This window comes from Solea solea, chromosome 19, assembly GCF_958295425.1.
Source record: "Solea solea chromosome 19, fSolSol10.1, whole genome shotgun sequence".
Taxonomy (NCBI): domain Eukaryota; kingdom Metazoa; phylum Chordata; class Actinopteri; order Pleuronectiformes; family Soleidae; genus Solea; species Solea solea.
Window position 1 is genome coordinate 17,777,902 of NC_081152.1, and position 22,442 is coordinate 17,800,343.

At 45.0% G+C, this 22,442-nt stretch overlaps 2 protein-coding genes across 2 annotated transcripts in view; both read left to right on the forward strand.

The window, feature by feature from the left end:
• The first annotated feature begins 5,034 nt into the window (after positions 1-5,034).
• LOC131445812 (mucin-2-like) lies at positions 5,035-14,653 on the forward strand. The gene is made up of 2 exons (XM_058616498.1): positions 5,035-13,075; positions 13,647-14,653. Exon 1 carries the CDS (start codon positions 5,183-5,185, stop codon positions 12,260-12,262), a length of 7,080 nt encoding a protein of 2,359 aa, XP_058472481.1. The 5' UTR covers positions 5,035-5,182; the 3' UTR covers positions 12,263-13,075; positions 13,647-14,653.
• A 3,530-nt stretch (positions 14,654-18,183) lies between these two features.
• Positions 18,184-22,442, forward strand: part of grin3a (glutamate receptor, ionotropic, N-methyl-D-aspartate 3A) — a 46,368-nt gene continuing 42,109 nt past the window's right edge. Inside the window, exon 1 of the mRNA XM_058616553.1 lies at positions 18,184-19,543. Coding sequence (XP_058472536.1) covers positions 18,794-19,543 — 750 coding nt within the window. The 5' untranslated portion in view covers positions 18,184-18,793. The remainder of the gene's footprint in view (positions 19,544-22,442) is intronic.

Here is a 22,442-nt window from a genome sequence, read left to right on the forward strand (position 1 = left end):
TTATGTGTCATCCCCTTTACAGATTCCCTCCATCAGCAGCAGCTCTGCCAGGAGATTAACGCTGGACATCTCCAGGCCACGATTCAGCCCTTTGCCTCCAAGACATTATGTGTTTGACACAGGTGTCAGCCGACGATGACCCGACACTAAACAAACGGCACAATGACCTTTCAACAGCCCTCTGAAGACATGGTTCTAAAACTGTGGTAGGACGTGGACCACGGGTGGTTTGCGAGCTTCCTCTGGTGGTACTTGGAGGAAAATCGTAAATACTGTTCTACTGTTATGTGATCGGAGTGGAGCTGAGGAAAGTCTGTAGCTGACTTCGCTGGGTATATTTACACCACTGTATTTTAACGTTGCCGATAATGGTGTTGCTTCTAGAGCTCAATATTTTCTCAGGTAGTTCTTGGCATAAAACAAGTTTGACAGCAACGTCTCCAGCAATCCTTTATTTTTTGGGTGTGTGTGCACATTGAGCAGACCTGAAAAATACCTCAAATATCTGCAGTGCAGCGAGTGCTCTCAGCTTATCATTTGGGTCAAAGAAGTAGGTCAACCTGGTCTTTGTCCACTGTGAAAGGGCTTTGAACCCCCATCATCCAGACAAAGCTCTTCTTGAATCAGTAGGCGGTGAGGATGCACACAGACACGGCAAACAAAGCTGAGGTGAGGGGGAAAAGTGACGCTGGGTCATCGCAGCAGCTCCCACAAGCATGCTGACGCTACATGTGACAATCACATTCAACCAAGTCACAATTTGAGTCCTTATCTGCGTCGCAGATTTAAGCTCAATAACAATAATCTATGGTTTCTTGTCATGGAAAACAAACCCTGTCTTCATACACACAGAATGTTTGGATATGTCAGGCCGAGTGTCCCGACTTTGTCACGACAAGCCATCCATCATCTTCCACAGGAAACATCACCCCGGGGGTTCGCCACGCCTCATCTCCCTCGCCATGTACCTACTACACAAAATAATTACTTGGGAAAACTGAGTCAGCATTTCCAATTTTTAGACTAGTTCTTTTCCATTGTTGGTCGCTCTGTTCCTTTTTTTTTTTGGTCTCCACCTACTTCTGCATACTTTCTACATTATTTCATCTATTTTGACATCAAATTGCTCAGGACATTTAAGCTGACGTGAAACGTTTTTTGTTACTTATAATCTTTCATTTTCTGCCAATTTTGAAATGAATTAATTAATGTCATGCCTAATCAGCATCTATTGTCAATCCATCATTTCTATCCCCCCTTCTGTGTTTATTACACAAAAATTCACATAAAAAAATGTGTGATTCATGTGCTATGGCTTTCCCAAAACATTTTGAGTTAGTGTTACGGGTAAAATTGAGAAAAACCCTGTAGGCATGAAGGGGGAGCAAAGATCAAAGGTGCCACGACACTCCAGGTACAGGAAGATCAAAGGCAGGTTAGGGCAGGGTGACATTTAAGATGGTTTATTGGCAGAAATTGTATGCATGTATGAGTGAATATTTGGTGTAAAATAGAAATGATTTGGTTTTATGTACATTTGGTAAAATACTTGTTGCAGTTATTGTTTCCGTGTGGGAATCAAAGTGTAACTGACAATATGATACACGGTCCACGATACCAATAATATCACAATAATATCAAAAAAAAACTTTCACGTGAAAAGTTAAACAGCGTAGGATTTCTCTGTTTCTCTTCTTCGGACCAGGTAACTCCAACCAAGTTTCTGTCGTTCATATTTAGCAGCGCCGCCAAGAGGAGACATGAAGTAGCGACGCCCAGAGACTGATACTGGCAGGGACTGTTTACTTTAGAAGGCTTTCATTTTTTTCTTCACAAATTTTTGATGATAAACTCCCCCAAGTGTTGCCTTTAACGTCAGAATACTATGCGAGTTCTAGCATCTAGGTGAAACGATCAGAATTCTATTCACACTTGCAGTGTCCCTTCTTCTGGGGTAAGAGACAATCACATGTTAAGAATTAGCATGACGCTAACACCAGTGTGAGATTAGCGTCAGAGATAATGGGGGTCTCTGGTCTGTGTCAGGATTAGCATTCCCCCGTCCCTGCCGGTGTCATCTGCTGGATGAATGGAAATGCACATGAGCCGCTGTGATCAGCATCTCACTGAGATGAGGCAGAAGTATCGATCAGGTATTTGCTGGTGTTTGCTGAAGCAATTACCTAACACAGTATGGATCACAAACAGTGCATTCAAGATGAGGCGGCGGAGTTTGAGTGCTTCTCTCCAATCACGTAATATGATTTGAAAATGGTGAGTTAACTTTGGCACACGGAAACAAAAAACCTCTACATATCTAATCAAGGCATAAACGTGATTCTAGGGCAGGTGATTTGCATTGTAGGTTCTGTTTTGTTCTGCAACTGCTGTAGCACAATTAACCAGTGAGGACAATAAAGTATATTTGACGTTACCTGAGAATGTTGCATTTGGTAACTTGTCATTGACTCAAGTTATATGTATAAGTAACGATAACAACAATTTATTGTTAATATTTTTGTCTCTGAAAACGGGCGCAGTCAACCAATACTATCAGACCATGCCAAGGGAGCGTTTATGAACATTTTGTGGGCACTTCTTTGTGCTTTCACTTGCTTGCAGTCATCGTCAGCACTGTTTGAATTAATTTGGCAATGATTTGAATGTAACAGATGATGGTTTGTCATTTTTAAAGTTCATACTATAGTATTTAATAGGGGTGTCACAATCTCAATTGCAAATCGAATATCAACTGGAAAGACGTCACAATCTCGACCTTTGAAAGCAAAGATGGAATCAAGGATTTAACCACGTGGTTGCAGCCATTGTAGCACGACTACATGTTAGCTAACAGTTAACACAGACAACTCTTCCGTCCTCATGTGAAGGGTAACTTCCTCAAAACGAAACACGTGCTAAAGTGGTGCATTGCAAACAAATGATGGACATTATATCACTCATGTATAACACCATGTAAACAATCAAAATGGTTATCATGACATAGAAACCAATGATCTTAGACTAAAAATGACAAACCCATCTGCGCTAAAAGACAGAAAAAAGGTTGATTATAATCAATTGTTGCCAGTGAACAGATGTCACTATGAAAGAGTTAATTTTAATCTTTCATTGCTTTAATATTGGGACAACCCTGTCCCTAAAATAAAGGGCAGACTTGATCCAGATCGCAGATGCCTAAAGTTCATTTTCCTTCCACTCAGGAAGTCCCACATCATTGCAGTGTAAATGGATACCATAAAATGAATCACTGAAGCCTGGATGAACCCAGCTGACTCTGCCAGCGATTTGATTTCACTCTGAAGACACATTTGGCAAAGATGGCGTATTGGCCAACTTCAGAATCTCCTTAAAAAGGGGGAACCAATCACAAACGCCTGGCGCACTAGAGGCGGATTTAATGCGATGATGACAGAGAAGCAACAATGCCTAGCAGCAGCTTTAAGCGGCCTGTTCCACAGAGCTCCTCTGGGCAAAAGTCGTTGGACGTGGTTACTAGATAGCCCATCGCTCCAAGAAAACTACAACAAGCACGTTTGTTGGCACGTTTTCCGTCACCTTGCACATAATATCATACAGATCATTGGTCTGTGTGGTTGTAGGCCTATCCAATTGTGTTCAGAGGCAAATGGATCTGTGTACATTGGTTATGGAGGTGTGGACACTTTCCAGACTCGTACTCAATCTTAGATGAGATTGACACGCAGTCTAGTGCTTGGCAGGCGAGAATCATTGGGCTCATTTCTCTCTTGCCTGAATACTCTGCTTTGCCTCTGCACCAGTCACAGATATATGAAGTGCCTCCTATCATCATCAAATCAAAGAGCTTTAAACCTCCTGCAAGCTTTTAACTTCCCTCCCACCTCTGAGTGCCTGTGAATATACTATATGCAAAAGCAACAACTTATATCTTTTTATCCCATCGGGGAAGATCTGTGGTCTTTCATGATGGCCACCTAAGGATTAGAAATGTGTTTCTGTGTATAAAGCAGTTTTTTGATGTTTTTGCTGTTGTTATTTTGTGTGGGACTTTGTTCTCTTCACACCATAATTTTTTTGCTTCTTTGATTAAATGTTAGATTGTGAAACACACAGATGGAAATGGGGAAAACTAGGAAATGCAAGGGGAAGAGAATTTTTTTGTGAGAAATGAGACCAGGCAGTCTGGTCTGTGTGGCACCATGATGTCCTTTGGGTGTCAGACAGCAAATAAGGGTATTGTTCTACTCTGCCAAATCTGGGTTTGTTATCTGGAGTGAGACTGTCTGGCCTGTCTGATTGATAGAACTGAGCTTTGGAGTGAAGGATGGTTGTAGTTTAATTACGATCTTAACGCTGTAAGTGGGTTTCTGTCAGTCTGTTGGAACGCAGACAATTCAAAAAGGTGAAATATCACAATATGTTGTAGTCTATGGGTTGCATACTGCCTCCTACTGTCAGATAATGTTTTCCAGAACACTACGCAAGATTTCCCCCCAGAGTGCAGTTAGCAAAAGTGAGAGCATGATTTTGGAAAAACAACCCTTGCACTTCAAAGGAATTTGATGACATCATATCAGGGGGTGTTGGGACTTGGCGAAAAGGTCAATGTATTTTCACAACTGATGACAAACCTCGCACATCAAAGGTATTTGATGACATCACATCAGGAGGAAATAAGAGAAGAGAGAAGATCCAGAAAAGTCAGCAATGCAACATTATGGAAGAATTCTGATGTCAAAAACCATAATCATCAAATCAACTACCCTGAAACACAGTGACAACCAACACCAAGAGCAAACAGACTTGACAGAACTGGTGCAGAGACGGAGCAGGTGAACGAAAAGTGGAGGACAAAACAACCCCCAGTCACGTGCAAGAAAGAGCATGTGACGGAACTGTAGAATACTGCTCCAGGGGTCCTCCACAGTCCCATCAAACAGCTGCAGAAACCGTGGAGGAGAGAGCAGGCAGAGAAACTGTGGGGGACAAACCAGCTGGGGGGACGGGGGAAGATAATCCAGGCGAGGGGACAGCAGAGGAGAAACCAGGCGAGGGGAGAGAAGACGAAAGACTCTCAGAGGCCATAGAGGATAAAACTGTTCCAAGGACTGTAGAGGACATAACAAGTGAGAGTGCAGATGAGGACAAACCAGTCCTTGTGGATGAAACAGATGTGGGGAAAATGGAGGACACAGCCGGTGAAGGGACAGTGAATAACAAAGCAGATAAGGAAATAGAGGAAGACAAAATATTTAAGGGGAACGTGGAGGACATAGCAGGCGAGTGGATGGAGGAAGATGAATCAGTTGAAGAGACAGTGAAAGACAAAAATGTTGAGGGGTCAGTTAACAACCTTGACGGCAAGGGGACCATTGAGAACATTGCGGGAGAGGACAGCAAAAGCGTGGAGGACAGTGGACACAGAAAGAGGACCTTGGAGGAAAACACAGCAGATGTAGCAAGTGAAGACAAAACAATTGAGGAGACAGTGGAGGACATAGAAGGCAAGGGGACAATGGAGGTCAAAAAAGCTCATGTACACAGTGAAGACAAAACAATTGAGGAAACAGTGGAGGACAAAGAAGGTGAAAGGAAAGAGAAGGACAAAACAGATGAGGCGACAGAGGAAGATACAGACAAGAAGTCAGTGGAGGACATTAGTGGTGAGGTGACTATAGAGAAATGTTACAGCTGTTCTCCAATGTCCCCTCAAACAGTGGAAGATGCGACAGCTGAGGTGAAAGTGGAAGTAACAGACAATCTTAGATGTTCCAGCTGTTCTCCAACTCCACCTCAAACAGTGGAAGACACATCAGTTGAGGGGACTGTGGAAGTTAAAGACAAGGGGACAGTGGAGGACATAGTAGGTGAGGTGACTATAAAGGAATGTTCCAGCTGTTCTCCAATGTCCCCTCAAACAGTGGAAAATGCGACAGCTGAGGGGACAGTGGAAGTAACAGACAATCTTAGATGTTCCAGCTGTTCTCCAAAATCCCCTCAAACAGTGGAAGACCCGACAGTTGAGGGGACTGTGGAAATTGCAGACAATCTTAGATATTCCAGCTGTTCTCCAAAATCCCTTCAAACAGTGGATGATGCGACAGTTGACGGCACAGTGGAAGTTACAGACAAGGGGACAGTGGAGGACATAGGAGGTAAGGTGATTATAGAGGAACGTTCCAGCTGTTCTCCAACATCCCCTCAAACAGTGGAGGAGGTGACAGTTGAGGGGATAGTGGATGTTACAGACAATCTTAGATGTTCCAGCTTTTCTCCAACGTCTCCTCAAACTAAGGAAAACACAACAGTCGAGGGGACAGTGGAAGTTAAAGACAAGGGGACAGTGGAGGACACAGGAGGTGAGGTGAAAACAGAGGAATATTCCAACTTTTCTCCGACATCCCCTCAAACAGTGGAAGGCACGTCAACTGAGGGGACAGTGGAAGTTACAGACAATCTTAGAGGTTCCAGCTGTTCTCAAGTTAAAGACAAGGGGACAGTGGAGAACATAGGAGGTGAGGTGACTATAGAGGAATGTTCCAGCTGTTCTACAACGTCCCCTCAAACAGTGGAAGACGTGACAGTTGAGGGGACAGTGGAAGTTACAGACAAGGGGATAGTGGAGGACATAGATCAGGTGACTACAGAGGACTATTCCAGATGTTCTCCAACGTCCCCTCAAACAGTGGAAAAGGCAACAATTGATGGAACAGTGGAAGTTACAGACAATCTTAGATTTTCCAGCTGTTCTCCAACGTCCCCTGAAACAGTAGAAGATGCGACAGTGGAAGGGACAGTGGAGGACATAGGAGGTGAGTTGACTAAAGAGGAATGTTCCAGCTGTTTTCCGACATCCCCTCAAACAGTGGAAGATTCAACAGTTGAGGGGACAGTGGACATTACAGACAATAATAGATATTCCAGCTGTTATCCAGCATCCCCTCAAACAGTGGAAGATGCGACAATTGAGGGGACAGTGGAAGTTACAGACAATCTAACATGTTCCAGCTGTTCTCCAATGTCCCCTCAAACAGTAGAAGACACGATAGTTGAGGGGACAGTGGAAGTTTCAGACAAGGGGACAGAAGAGGACATAGGAGGTAAGGTGACTATAGAGGAATGGTCCAGCTCTTCTAAACGGCCTCCTCAAACAGTGGAACACACGATAGTTGAGGGGACAGTGAATGTTACAGACAATCTTAGATGTTCCAGCTGTTCTCCAACGTCCCTTCAAATAGAGGAAGATGCGACAATTGAGTTGACAGTGGAAGTTACAGACAATCTAAGATGTTCCAGCTGTTCACCGTCCCCTCAAACAGGGGAAGATGCGACAGTTGAGGAGACAGTGAAAGCTACATACAATAATAGATATTCAAGCTGTTCTCCAACGTCCCCTCAAATAGTAGAAGACGCGACAGTTGAGGGGACAGTGGAGGACATAGGAGGTGAGGTGACTATAAAGGAATGTTCCAGCTGTTTCGCAAGGTCCCCTCAAACAGTGGAAGACACCACAGTTGAAAGGACAGTGAAAGTTACAGACAACCTTAGATGTTCCAGCTGTTCTCTAAGGTCCCATCAAACAGTGGAAGATTTGACAGTTGAGGGGACAGTGGAAGTTGCAGACAATCTTAGATGTTCCAGCTCTTCTACAACGTCCCCTCAAACAGTAGATATGACAGTTGAAAGGACAGTGAATGTTACAGACAATCTTAGATATTCCAGCTGTTCTCCAACATCCCCTAAAACAGTGGAAGAAGCGACAGTTGAGGGGACAGTGGAAGTTACAGACAAGTGCACAGTAGATGACATGGAAGGTGAGGTGACAATAGAGGAATGTTCCAGCTCTTCTACACCGTCCCCTCAAACAGTGGAAGGCGCGACAGTTGAGGGGACAGTGGAAGTTACAGACAAGTGCACAGTAGATGACATGGAAGGTGAGGTGACAATAGAGGAATGTTCCAGCTCTTCTACCCCGTCCCCTCAAACAGTGGAAGGCGCGACAGTTGAGGGGACAGTGGAAGTTACAGACAACCTTAGATGTTCCAGCTGTTCTCTTAGGTCCCCTCAAATAGTGGAAGGCACGACAGTTGAGGGGACAGTGGAAGTTACAGACAACCTTAGATGTTCCAGCTGTTCTCTAAGGTCCCCTCAAACAGCGGAACACACAACAACTGAGGGGACAGTGGAAGTCACAGACAATCTTACATATTCCAGCTGTTCTCTAAGGTCCCCTGAAACAGTGGAATATTCGACAGTTGAGGGGACTGTAGACGTTACAGACAATATTAGATATTCCAGCTGTTCTCCTCTAAGGTCCCCTCAAACAGTGGAAGACACGAAAATTGAGGGGACAGTGGAAGTTACAGACAATCTTAGATATTCCAGCTGTTCTTTAAGGTCCCCTCAAACAGTGGAAGATTTGACAGTTGAGGAGACAGTGGAAGTTACAGACAATCTTAGATATTCCAGCTGTTCTCTAAGGTCCCCTCAAACAGTGGAAGACATGACAGTTGAGGAGACAGTGGAAGTTACGGACAATCTTAGATATTCCAGCTGTTCTCTAAGGTCCCCTGAAACAGTGGAAGATTTGACAGTTGAGGAGGCAGTGGAAGTTACAGACAATCTTAGATATTCCAGCTGTTCTCTAAGGTCTCCTCAAACAGTGGAAGACATGACAGTTGAAGGGACAGAGGAGGTTACAGACAATTTTAGATATTCCAGCTGTTCTCTAAGGTCCCCTCAAACAATGAAAGAGTCGACAGTTGAGGGGACAATGGAAGTTACAGACAATCTTAGATATTCCAGCTGTTCTCTGAGGTCCCCTCAAACAGTGGAAGACACGACAAGTGAGGGGACAATGGAAGTTAGAGACAATCTTAGATATTCCAGCTTTTCTCTCAGGTCCCCTCAAACAGTGGAAGATTCGACAGTTGAGGGGACAGTGAAAGTTACAGACAACCTCAGATTTTCCAGCTTTTCTCCAAGGTTTCCTCAAACAGTGGAAGACACGACAGTTGAGGGCACAGTGGAAGTTACAGACAATCTTAGATATTCCAGCTGTTCTCTAAGGTCCCCTGAAACAGTGGAAGACACGATAGTTGAGGAGACAATGGAAGTTACAGACAATCTTAGATATTCCAGCTGTTCTCTAAGGTCCCCTGAAACAGTGGAAGACGCGACAACTGAGGGGACAGTGGAAGTTGCAGACAACCTCAGATTTTCGAGTTTTTTGTTAAGGTCCCCTGAAACAGTGATAGATTCGACAGTTGAGGAGACAGTGGAAGTTACAGACAATCTTAGATATTCCAGCTGTTCTCTAAGGTCCCCTCAAACAGTGGAAGACACGACAACTGAGGGGACAGTGGAAGTTACAGACAATCTTAGATATTCCAGCTGTTCTCTCAGGTCCCCTCAAACAGTGGAGGATACGACAGTTGAGGGGGCAGTGGAAGTTACAGTGGATGACGCAAAACTTGAGGGGACAGTGGAAGTTACAGACAACCTCAGATTTTCCAGCTTCTCTCCAACATCCCCTCAAACAGTGGAAGATTCGACAGTTGAGAAGACAGTGGTAGTTACAGACAACCTAAGATTTTCCAGCTGTTCTCTAAGGTCCCCTCAAACAGAGGAAGACACAACAGTTGAGGGGACAGTGGAAGTTACAGTGGACGACGCAACAGTTGAGGGGACAGTGAAAGTTACAGACAACCTCAGATTTTCCAGCTTTTCTCCAAGGTTTCCTCAAACAGTGGAAGACACGACAACTGAGGGGACAGTGGAAGTTACAGACAATCTTAGATATTCCAGCTGTTCTCTCAGGTCCCCTCAAACAGTGGAAGATTCGACAGTTGAGGGGACAGTCGAAGTTACAGTGGATGACGTCACAGTTGAGGGGACAGTGGAAGTTACAGACAATCTTAGATATTCCAGCTGTTCTCTCAGGTCCCCTCAAACAGTGGAGGACACGACAGTTGAGGGGACAGTGGAAGTTACAGTGGATGACGCAACAGTTGAGGGGACAGTGGAAGTTACAGACAACCTCAGATTTTCCAGCTTTTCTCCAACATCACGTCAAACAGTGGAAGATTCAACAGTTGAGGAGACAGTGGAAGTAACAGACAACCTAAGATTTTCCAGCTGTCCTCTAAGGTCCCCTCTCAGGTCCCCTCAAACAGTGGAGGACACGACAGTTGAGGGGACAGTGGAAGTTACAGTGGATGACGCAACAGTTGAGGGGACAGTGGAAGTTACAGACAACCTAAGATTTTCCAGCTGTCCTCTAAGGTCCCCTCTCAGGTCCCCTCAAACAGTGGAGGACACGACAGTTGAGGGGACAGTGGAAGTTACAGTGGATGACGCAACAGTTGAGGAGACAGTGGAAGTTACAGACAACCTAAGATTTTCCAGCTGTCCTCTAAGGTCCCCTCTCAGGTCCCCTCAAACAGTGGAAGACACAACAGTTGAGGGGACAGTGGAAGTTACAGACAAGGGTACAGTGAAGGACATAGGAGGTCAGGTGACTACAGAGGAATGTTCCAGCTGTTCTCCTAGGTCCCCTCAAACAGTGGAAGACAGGACAGTTGAGGGGACAGTGGAGGACATTGGTCAGGTGACTATAGAGGAATGTTCCAGCTGTTCTCCAAGGTCCCCTCAAACAGTGGAAGACAGGACAGTTGAGGGGACAGTGGAAGTTACAGACAAGGGGACAGTGGAGTACATAGGTCTGGTGACTATAGAGGACTTTTCCAGCTGTTCTCCAAGTTCCCCTCAAACAGTGGAAGACAGGACGGTCGAGGGGACAGTGGAAGTGACAGACAAGGGGACAGTGGAGGACATAGGTCTGTTGACTATAGAGGAATTTTCCAGCTGTTCTCCAAGGTTCCCTCAAACGTTGGAAGATGTGACAATTAAGGGGACAGTGGAAGTTACAGACAAGGGGACAGTGGAGGACATTCAAGGTCAGGTGACTATAGAGGAATGTTCCAGCTGTTCTCCAAGGTCCCCTCAAACAGTGGAAGAAAGGACAGTCGAGGGGACAGTGGAAGTTACAGACAAGGGGACAGTGGAGGACATTGGAGAGGAATGTTCCAGCTTTTCTCCAAGGTCCCCTCAAACAGTGGAAGACAGGACAGCCGAGGGGACAGTGGAAGTTACAGACAAGGGGACAGTGGAGGACATAGGTCTGGTGACTATAGAGCAATGTTCCAGCTGTTCTCCAAGGTCCCCTCAAACATTGGAAGATGTGACAATTAAGGGGACAGTAGTGGAGGTTACAGACAATTTGACAGTGTGCTCTGAGAATGAACATAGAAAAGCAGTTTCAGTAGAGGACAGAGTAAGTGAGGCAACGACAAATGAAAAAACAGCCATTGATCAAACAGTTGCTCTTGCAGTTGTCATTACACGCACACAGAGTCTAGGGGAGGCTGCAGATGGGTCATTAGCGAGAACAGTGCACATAACACTTGGGGGGAGTGTGGAAGACAAGAAAGCCGATGGGACAGCTGACAACGCCATTGATATCGCAACTGTGGAGAGAGCAGAGGAAGGCACACAAGGGGGCCAAGTAAGGGCAGAGGACAGTGGGCACGACAAGATGACTGTGGAGGAGACAGCAGTGGCGGGTACAGGAGAGGACGGAAAGAGGACTGTGGAGGACAAAACAGCTGAGTGTCTAGAGGAAACAATAGAAGAGGACAGAGCAGGTGAAGAGTCAGAGGAAGACAGCACAGATGAAGGGACAACGGAGGACAGAGTATTTGAGGAGGCAGTGGAGAGCATAGCAGTTGGGGGAACGGTGGTGAGCAGAACAGCCAGAAGGAAACGGGCTAGAGAGAAACAGATCCAAAGATTCCTCGTCCTTACGATCCACTGTGTCTTCAAGAACACTGGCTCACTAAAGAACCTGGATGAGCTCTCACTGGACAGACACATTAGACGTCTGGTGAAGGTGTCACACGAAAAGCTCACTTTAGCGAATGGGAACACTCCGTTGGTCAGGATGTACAAGCCAGTGGGAAAAAGAGTCACCAAAGAGCTTAAGAAGACATTTCGTCAAACGCTGAATCAAACGCTTCTTCAAATAGACCCAGAAACTGAGCAAACCATCGCCGACTGCATCCAGAAACACACCAATGTTGAAATAAAAGGGGGCCCAAAAACGTTCTGCTCCAGCTACTACAATGCCATCACCAATGTAATTCAGGCCTTAATAATAATAGGCTTGGTAGGCGTTATATTATCACTTTTTTTCCTGTTGTAATAAGGTTTTAGTTTTGAAGCTTTTGGTTAATCTCAATATCATTAGAGGTGTCAAGAAGTTGAGAAGGAGGTCAAGCAGGAAGCCGACTGGGAAGGCAAAACACCTCAGGAGGCCAAGCAAGAGGCAGACTGTGAAGGCAGTTTCTCTCTGTAGGCTGAGCTGGTGGTGGTGCCAACAAAGGCCAGGTCTCAGCTGAGGCACCACCAAATGAATGAAGCAGTTTTCAAATTCGAGAAGATGCAAGGCAACATTTTAGATGTCGTTAAACTCCATAGAAGACCAAGGGCTGTTATCAACTGCAGCCCTGCTAGTGGAAGGTCAGGAGCTGAGGGCAGCTGGGGAACTAGCACCCAGATCTGACTTGAGAAGAAGGTCCCTCTTGCTGAGGATCAAGAACAGAAAACAGACTGGGGCTTGGGGACTGACCTCAGCTGCACCACCGACTGGAAGCAAGGGGCTGGAGTCGGCCTGACCACTGATGCCAACTGATGGACAGAAGTGGTGAGGCCAGAAAGCTGGACAGTGGTGACTCACTGTAGCTGGGCGTCACACGTAAGCCTGCAATTTCAGCTTGGACAGGTGACTCAAAACTTGAGGCTAAGTCTTGGGCTGGTCACGGGAAAGTGGAATGGAGCCCAAGTGTTACTGCTCATAAGACAAGGCTTGGCCTCGTTGTGTGACCAAGAACAGGTCAGCTGCAAACCCCCATCCGTGGCAGTGGCAACCCCCCCCCCCCCCCTGAACTTCCGGGAAATTGACAGAGTACACCAGGAAGAAGATGCAAAATTCCAAAAACGACCCATGCTGTTACTGGTGAGTTGAGGAGATAGGCCCAGTTGAAATAGAGATGCGGGATTTATCTTCAATATGACCATAGTTGTTCAGCTACCCACAACCTTTGAGAATACGCAGGAACACCCAAAAAATGATCGATCACAGAACCCTAGTATTGATTTAATTCCAATACCAATTGCATCAATAACATTTAAATATCTTTTGTCTCATAATAATGTTAGCACATTTTTGCAGCTACATCTAACTATTGCATTCTTGTTTTAAACAATGTTTAAAAAATGAATCTTTGACACTTGTGCTGATTCAAATGAATCCATTTATATATTCCTTTTCTAGTCCTGAAGGCAGTTTTGCCATTCACATGCTGCCAGCACAGCCATTAAGAGCTTACTAGGCTCTTGCCCAGAGAATTGAACTTGTAACCTTCCTGTTTTGCTCTACCACTGATCCACATTTTCCCTTAAAAAAATTAAATGTTAGTCAAACTAAATTTAATCAGTTTTGTTTGTGTGATGTTGGTGTTTATCGACCTGTGCAACCAGGTGCTCTAACCTTGTCTTGTATTGTTTATTAATTTCTGACTATTCAGGTTACAGCTGGCTGCTGGAGAGGGGACTCGAACCATGGGGGAGTTTTTTCTGGCAGCTGAAAGGGTCAACAAAGTAAAAGAGTGAGAGGCAGGCAGGCAGGCGAGTGAGCAGGGAGGCAAGTGCGACAGATGAGCAGACAGTTATGTAATGAGGTCAGACAGGTGTGCAGATCAGCAGGACAGCAGACAGGTGCGGGAAATAGTCAACAGATCAGACGCCCGAAGCAGACACATGGGGCCTCAGATGAATACATGGACAAGGACAAAACAGAGGGCTAGATAGACAGGCATGCAGCTGAAATCTGATGAGTCACAACACGAGAAGGAACTCGGCTGGATGACCAAACAAAGACAAACAGGAAGTTGTGTACGTACATAAATCAAGAGTGGAAGAAAGACACAAGTCAGCAGCGAAGAGGAAAAACAACTCAAGCGCTACAAGAATCTTGCTTATTATTCAGTGGTGAGGTCCAGTGGTGGAAAGGACACTCTTGACTGGTGAGAAATCCAAGTGCTTTGTGCTCGAGGTAACGTCAAGTCACTGGAAACAAATGGCTTCCACGTGTGTTGACTTTAAAGCCAGGGACACAGTCGATGACGTGGGTTTTGGTGTCTAACAAACAGCTTCATGACTCAGCAAGTTGACCCTTCATCGCTGTCCACTTTGACTGGCCGTGAAACTCCAGCCAATCAGAAGCTGAGAGAAGAGACACAGAAGCACGCAAGGAGTAGCAGACAAGAGGACAAATACTGCAGACGAACTGTATCTTCCATACATTTATAATTCGTATTATGTGGCACAAATACAACTAGGACAATAGTCGTTTTACATGCACCTCCGCTAACTAGTTTTCTGTTTTTCAATAAAGGATACAGACTACTGCCATCCGGTGGCAAGGAAAGTAATCTAGTAAGTAATCTCGTAGGTGCAGAACATATGTGCTAGTTGCCTTTCTAAGACCTGTGAGTCTCCAATTCATGTCATATTCAGATCAAAAATGTAATGGCCCCAGAAGAAAATTAAGGAAAATAAAAAAAATGTGTACTCTTTCAAATATTTTACACTTAGATTTTTCACCTTGAATCTTGGTATGCTGTTTAAGATTCTCCATTTTCTTCTCTTCCTTGTGTTTATTATCACCTTAAAACAGCCCTTTCTTGCACATTTGATTCATGTTACCAGTTATTCTACATTATTCTCTTTCAAACACCATCATCACTGGTTAAAAAAAGTGTTTAATCTGCATTCACTCCTGGATCAAATGATACACGTGGGTATTTTTCAGCACAAACACGGTTATTTCATTTTTGGCCGCGACAAAGTCAAACGGGCATTTCTCTTCTGACAGTTAGCATAGCTGTTAGCCAGGAACCTTACTTTCTGCCATTTGGGACTGAGCTTGATATCTTACTTTATTTTATTACCACCTAAAAATAGTTTACCGGCTCGACTCGCCTCCCCTCGGTCCAGTGACTGTAGTTTTAATGAACTGATTCTAATGATTCAGTTACACTGAAAACAAGTCACTAGTCACTCGTTTGTGTGTGTGTGTGTGTGTGTGTGTCGCATGTAAAACTAAGTCACGGCAGTTTCATGCAGCTGTGCGGTGATGACTCCGCCCACCTTGAGTAGGTACTATTTTTGTAGTGGAAAACCAACCAAAACCTTGCCGTGCCATAGCAAGGCGAGGCGGAACCATAATATAATATAATATAATAATATTGTCACTGAGTTTGACTGTGTTGTTTCCTCCTTCCTCTGACTTGTTTTTTCAGTTTTTGGGTTCACCCACATATTACTTAAAGGGGACATATTATACCCTATTTCCCCCATTAAAATAGTTCCCTGGTGTCCTAATGAACATGTCAGTGACATGCCTTGGTCAAAATACCATAAGGATGAAGCACAATAGCAGTTCAATAACCCTGCTAAACTTTCAGAACGCTCGGTTTTCGTGCATGGTCCCTTTACATGCAAATGAGACACAGGCAAACACACACCCACTTCTTCCAGGGGGTTTCTGATTTGTCCTTTTTACAGCGCTCACTCGCTCAGCTGCTTCTCGTCTCCCCCTCCCTCCACTAGTTCTCTGACAATATCAACATGGCAGCATGCGCAGAAAACAGCGAGAGTGCCGTCACAGGAAGAGACGTCCTACATAAGGATCGAGCCGAACAGTGCCGAACTGTAAATCAGTTAAAAACACTTAGGGACAGCACAGCTGATCGCCACCGCTGATCGCCAGCAGCGCGCGGTGAGCTGAATAAACTGGCGCTGTATCAGACCGGTGACTGTATGCTCCGGAGCTGGCGATCAGTTTAGGCAGCTCGCCGCTCGCCGCTGGCGATCAGCGGTGGCGATCAGCTGTGCTGTCCCTATGTATCCATGTGTCGGAGGTCTGTTCCTGTGACGGCACTCACACATACAGCGCCAGTTTAGGCAGCTCACCGTTCGCCGCTGGCGATCAGCGGTGCTGTCTTTTTAACTGATTTTCACAGAGAGTGCAGCACCGCTGCACAGAGAGTGCAGCACCGCTGATTGCTACCGCTGATCGCCAGTGGCGAGCGGCATAAACGGCCGCTGTATGTGATCAGACTGAGTCTGTGCTCCGGTCATGGAGGACGTACTGAACAAATATTTTTAATTAGGACGTGTCAGAATGGTCAGTAATGAGCTCCATGTGACCTTTTCTTAAAAATGTGTGTGTTTGTACGTCGGTGAAATACGTTCGCTGACTAAATACGGCGACCGCTGGCCGCAGTCTGATGTGAAGTGGTGCGAACACACGTTTGCTGACTTTATCCGGCACATTAGCTTCATATATAAAATCCTCTGAGGCTGGAAGTTTGTGTAAAACACTGTGCTCCAACAGCCACTTGTCCCTCCGCGTTGACATAATACCGCTCTTCCTCCCTCGCCTGCACTCTCGCAGGGACAAGGTGGAGCTAAGGTGGAGCTCTCGAAGTAAACTTACTGGTGGGCGGTAACATTCGCGGTGAAATGCGCATGCTGCCGTCATAAGCGCAGGGAATTCAACATCGAGTGTTTTATCGCCTATACTTACACTAAGGGGAACCACCAAAACATGACGGAGTATTCTTTTTCCACACTTTGGTGACTGGTAGGGCCTCCAGAGTCCCAAATATAAGTATTAAAATGGTTAAAAAGTTGATTTTGCATAATATGTCCCCTTTAAAAATACTGGGTATTGTTGTTGCTAATTTTACACCAGTTCTTCTTCTTCTCGTGTCCTCACAGGATCCACAGTGTCTTCCCTCACATTGACATCACCCACTCTTTGTCTCTGTCCTCTTTTCACTCCGTCTCCTCTCCTGCCATCGATCCCACATGGTCCTTTTTGCTCTCCATCACCTCTCCTTCCCTCCTCCTCTTCTTCTGTCCCCTCTGGTCACCTCCTCCTCCTCCTCCTGCCTTGCCTGTTAGGACGGACTCCTCTCCCACTCCATACTTTGAGGTCATGCAGTATCAGATCAATCGGGGATCATCGCTCTTCCCAACGTTCACCGTGTGCAGCACTCATTTCAGGCCAGACCATTAGCCAATCATCAATCTTGATGCAACCATTAGTCCATCATTAATCTGGGCTGCTGTTTAATCGCAGGCTGCTGACTAGGACAACGGTGACCTCTGACATTTATGGGGGTTTCCAAGGCAACACATCAGTCAAAACGTTGCCCCTTTCCTCCAGCAGATAGATAGCTAATGATCTAATTGTTTGGATCCGTTTGAATAAAACAGGTAGCTGATAAACGGGGGACACTGAATTCTGAGACATTTATCGGGCTAAAGCTAACAATAATTTACGAGTCGGTTGATTATTTTTCCTCTCGTATTTGTTTCAGTCCATTAAATGCCAGAAAGCGTGGCAAAATGTTGTTTGTCACAAAATGTTGTTTGTCACATGTAAAAAAATGCTCTATTGATTTGTTTGTCCTGCTTTGTTTGTTTATGGCTCTCTGATGATTGTATTTTCTAATGTTTTACTCTTATTTATTATATTATTCAACTATTTGTTTTGTTTTAAAAAAATGTAGCTGTTGATTTGACATTTTCTGACAGATTTGATGAATCCCAAAGAACAGCTTTTGTCACATTTATACAGTTTACGTTGTACTTTGCATGTACGTTCATTATATTATATTTATTGGTCTTCCATTCTGTCTTATTTTCTCATATTACATCTTGCTTATATATATATATATATATATATATATATATATATATATATATATATATATATATATATATATATATATATATATATGTGATATGAAGGGGGAAACATAACATATATATATATTTGTTATGTTTCCCCCTTCATTCATTCATTCATGTTTTCACCTACAGTATAAGTGTTCGTGTGGTTGAGTCAGTGTTTGAATGAGTGAGGGTGGAGGAAATGTGAGGAATTTTCTTTTTTTTTTTTTTTAAATCACATTGGCACGTGCGCAGACTGACCGCGCTCTCGTGCCGAAGGTCTCGCTGGTACAAGTGTCAGTGCAGAGAATGATTTGAGCCAAGCAGCGCGCGCGCTCTGGAGAGCTTCTGCTATGGTGTTTCGCAAGGAGGAAAAAATGATGTATGTATGATGTATTTTTAAATGTAAACACCGCGATGAAGTGATGTTGTTTTGCCTCGTGACCTCTGGATGATAATGGGATAATTTTCCTTCCAAGCCGAAAGATGTTTCCAGCGGTGGATTTCACTGTTATGGAATGTGTTTAATGCGCATTTACCTGTTTTTTTTTCTCTGCTCTTCTGGTTTTGCACACTGTGCTTCATGTTCTTTTTTTTCTTTTTTTCTGCCACTGGAATATGGGCACATATTTTCACCTCCTGAATCCTGTTGATCTGTTCAGTTATGAAAATGCTTGAATGATGAAAAACAGCACTTTTGGGGATCATTGTTTCCTTGTGCGCGGCTCGTGCCTGATCTCGCGCCTCGGCAGCCTGTTGTCTGTGTCCACGGAGAAAAGCACAACTTTGCCGCGAGGAGCTGGAGCTGCTTTGAGCGGCGCACCAGGGCCACACGTGGGGCGCCAGGAGGGGGACCTGCGGAGCGGCCACGGTGTTCGGCCGGTCTGCGGATTGACGGCGCATTCGGCGCAGCTGTGGAGCGGAGACGATGAAGACGGTGGTGATGACGATGATGAATGGGCCGACAGCTCGTGCAGTCTCTGGGATTCCGCTGTCCTTATGTTTACTAATGTGCGCTCTCATCTTCCTCCCGCCGCGCGCTCACTCTCACCCGCAGCCGTGCCAGGTGCTGAAAAGGATCGGCCACACGGTTCGGGTCGGGGCTTTGCATGTTCAGCCTCGCTTGTTGTCCGCCGGCTCTGAGGACCGGGAGAGCGATGGAGGATTGACGGGGAGTGGGGAGCGGAGGGCGAAGTTGGAAAAGCAGGTACAATTAAGTGCCAGTGCGTTTGGATACGGGAGCCTCAGGACTAGAGGCTCCACTCAGAACCAGCGGGGAGCCAACAGGAGTAAGAGCCAAGCACGGCAGCGGGAGGAGAACCTCTCGAAGGAGACCCGGGTGTTTGCGCCCCGGGACTCGGTTCTGCTCGCTGTCGAGGCTCTGAACCGGGCCGGATTACTACCCTACAATTTGTCTTTGGAGCTGGTCATGGCTGTGGGATCGGGACTCGGAGAACTGCCCGCCTTTTCCTTCTCCTCAGATACGGGCAGCCCCGAGGATGAGGACCCGCTGTCCTTCTTGGAGAGCGTGTGTCACACCGTGGTGGTGCAGGGGGTTTCCGCCATGATCGCCTTTCCACGGAACCGGGACGAGTTTGTCAAGTCGGATTTCGTCTCTCTGGCGCTTCGTGTGCCAGTCGTTAGTCTGGTGCAGAGGGAGTTTACGCGCCAAAGTGAGGTAATAATAATAATAAAAAAGTTGCACCTATTGTTTTGCTCTCTAACTGACGTAACCTACAGGTGTTACCTAACAAGTGAATCAAGACCAAAAGAAACCAATGAAAGCAGGACTCAGGGCGATTTAGATTTAGTGTGTAATATTTTTTGATAAAATAATTACATTTACCCTGATTTCATCAACTGTTAGACCATTTTTGGATTGGATTGTCTTGTCATTACACCCCAGAATGAGCAGGGTCAGCTCTATGGAGGCCACCATTTTGGACAAACTACACATGTTTTGAGTTTTGATGCAAACTGGAGGATAAATAGGTTCCACAGCATATTTAAAAAGTGAGGGGTAAGGTGAAGGATAATCAGCCACAACAAACCAATAGATTGTACACGCTCAACTTAGTCCAAAGATCTGAGCAGAACCAACCAGTCCAAGTGGATTTTTAAGGCCTTATCAGTGTCCCACATCTGAGACAGCAGCTGCAGTAGAGAGGGAGGGACATGTCTTTGTCCTCACAATCTGATGTTTCTCTCATTGTTTTACCGATACCATTCAATTCAGGACCATGGAAAGAGACCACAAAAAGACTCTATCCATGGTGCTGAAGTGTAGTCTCCTGTTTGCCAAACAGTCTCTATGAAGATGAATATGATGTTAACACGTCACACATGTTACAGTATACGTCATTAAATCACATGCAGACTCTGTCCATGGTGCTGAAATCTGCATCACAGAGTATTGTGAAACATGTATAAAAATCCAGACTCTTAAATATAAAGTATTACATCAAGGACAGAACACCATGGTACTGAAACATTGTCTCCTGCAGCAGAACATGGCACTATACAGGATGTGTAGAACATATTAAAGTTCTTGATTTCTATGTTGCATTTAATTCCACACCATGAAGGCTGAAGTGTGACACATGCTGTTCTTGACTGTCTCACACTGTATATATACACCTTTGAAAACAGCCTTAAACCAGGAGCATAGAGAGAGTAAAAGCCGACTCTGTCCATGGTGCTGTATTATGAAGAGATTGTGAAAATCCAGATTTGTAAATATAAAGCATTACAAACAAGATGAAGGACAGAACACCATGGTACTGTAACGTTGTCTCCTGCAGCAGAGAAAAATTGTGCCACATGTTAAAAGTTCAAGATTTTTTGCATTAAATCCAACACAACAATGGGGCTCTGTCCATGGTGCTGAAACCTATGCTACTGTATATACACATGCTGTTCTTGACTCTCATACTGTATATACCTGTATTTAAAAAAACAGCATTAAAACCAGGACCATGGAGAGAGTAAAAGCCGACAATCTCTTGTACACAGCTCTTGCTCTTGTGTCTTTTGCAGAGAAGCCACTTTAGACGCCGTCACTCATACACGGAATGACACAGCACCTGATGACATCTATCATTTTCTCCCCACTCCACATATGAATTCCTCAGAGATTTAACTACACAAGGCTATGTGTCTTTCCTCTGCACTTGGCAGCAAACATGAAGTCACAGGGACTTTTTTTAAACCAAGGTCCTTGTGATTACCAAAGAACCTACAGCAAAAAGCATCCATTTGGACAAAAGGGGACATAGATATAGCTCTGAATAACTGGCTGAACAGAGTGTGTGTCACATGGTGTTTGGCTCAGCAGCAGAGTGGTAATATGTAGCTTCCATAGAAAGCCATGACGATACGATTTAAATAGAAAAATGCAACAGTTTGGTTAACTTTCATGTTTAAAGAACATCACTTTTGGTATGTGACAGGAGACGGGATTATCCTGGACACCAGCGAGTCTGACTCTCACAAACACTGGAGAGGATTATCAGTTTACAGCTGGACAGGAAGAGGAGAGAGAGAGAGAGAGAGAGAGAGAGAGAGAGAGAGAGAGAGAGAAGGAGGGAGGGAGCATCAGAAGAAGTGTAAACACGGTGAATTAATCACTGAGCTGATTCATCAATAATCATTATGTGGGGAAAACTCCCAGTGGGTGCATTTGTGTTTGAGTGTGTGTCTCACAAGTGTGTGCAGACACACACACACACACACACACTGATTTAGTGGAACCACTTAAATTTGATGGCAATCACAGGGTAGTTATGGCATATCTGTGTGTGTGTGTGTGTTCCTGTGTGTGTGTGGCAGTCTGTGAGGACATATTTTAATCCAAACCCCTTTTTGAGGACATTTTCACTGGTCTTCACATTTTTAAAGGGCTTTTTTTTAAGGGTAAGGACTTTGGAAGGGGCTTTGGTTGGAGTTAGAGTTGTGTAGAGGTTAGCTTGTAGACCAAAACCTGGTCCTAATGAGGCAGGACCCCCCATTTCTCAGGCGCTAGTTAAGTTTTGGGGTTAAGATTAGAATTGTAGGGTTAGAGGGTTATGGTTAAAGTTAGGGATAACGCTTTGTGTTGGCTGTCCAAATGAATGGAGGTCAATGCAATGTCCCAAGAAGAGAAGCTTTACAAACCTGAGTGTGTGTGTGTGTGTGTGTGTGTGCGTCTTGGGTGGGGCAAAGAGCATCATTGTTCCTTTCGACACTCACACAAACACACATCAGAACCATTAGTTAGACTGAAGGGTTCTGGGACACATGCCACCAAGTGAGCTAGTGTGTGTGTGTCTGTGTCTGTGTGTGTGTGTGTGTAATATCTCATTTCCTGCTCTCTCCAAGCACAAGGAAGCATTTTGCTGCCAAGGAACAGCAGGTGTCCGAAGACAGGTTCTGGAGAAGTGAAATGACAGGTACACATGGATGCAGATGTAGCAGACAAAGCGTCTCACAGAGAGTGTGTAATTGGCGGACGATTGATATACGAACGGGTGAAAGGGCAACGACGAAACAGGCAGCAGGAAAAAAAGAGTGTGAATTTTGCGGAAACAGCTTAACTCCCC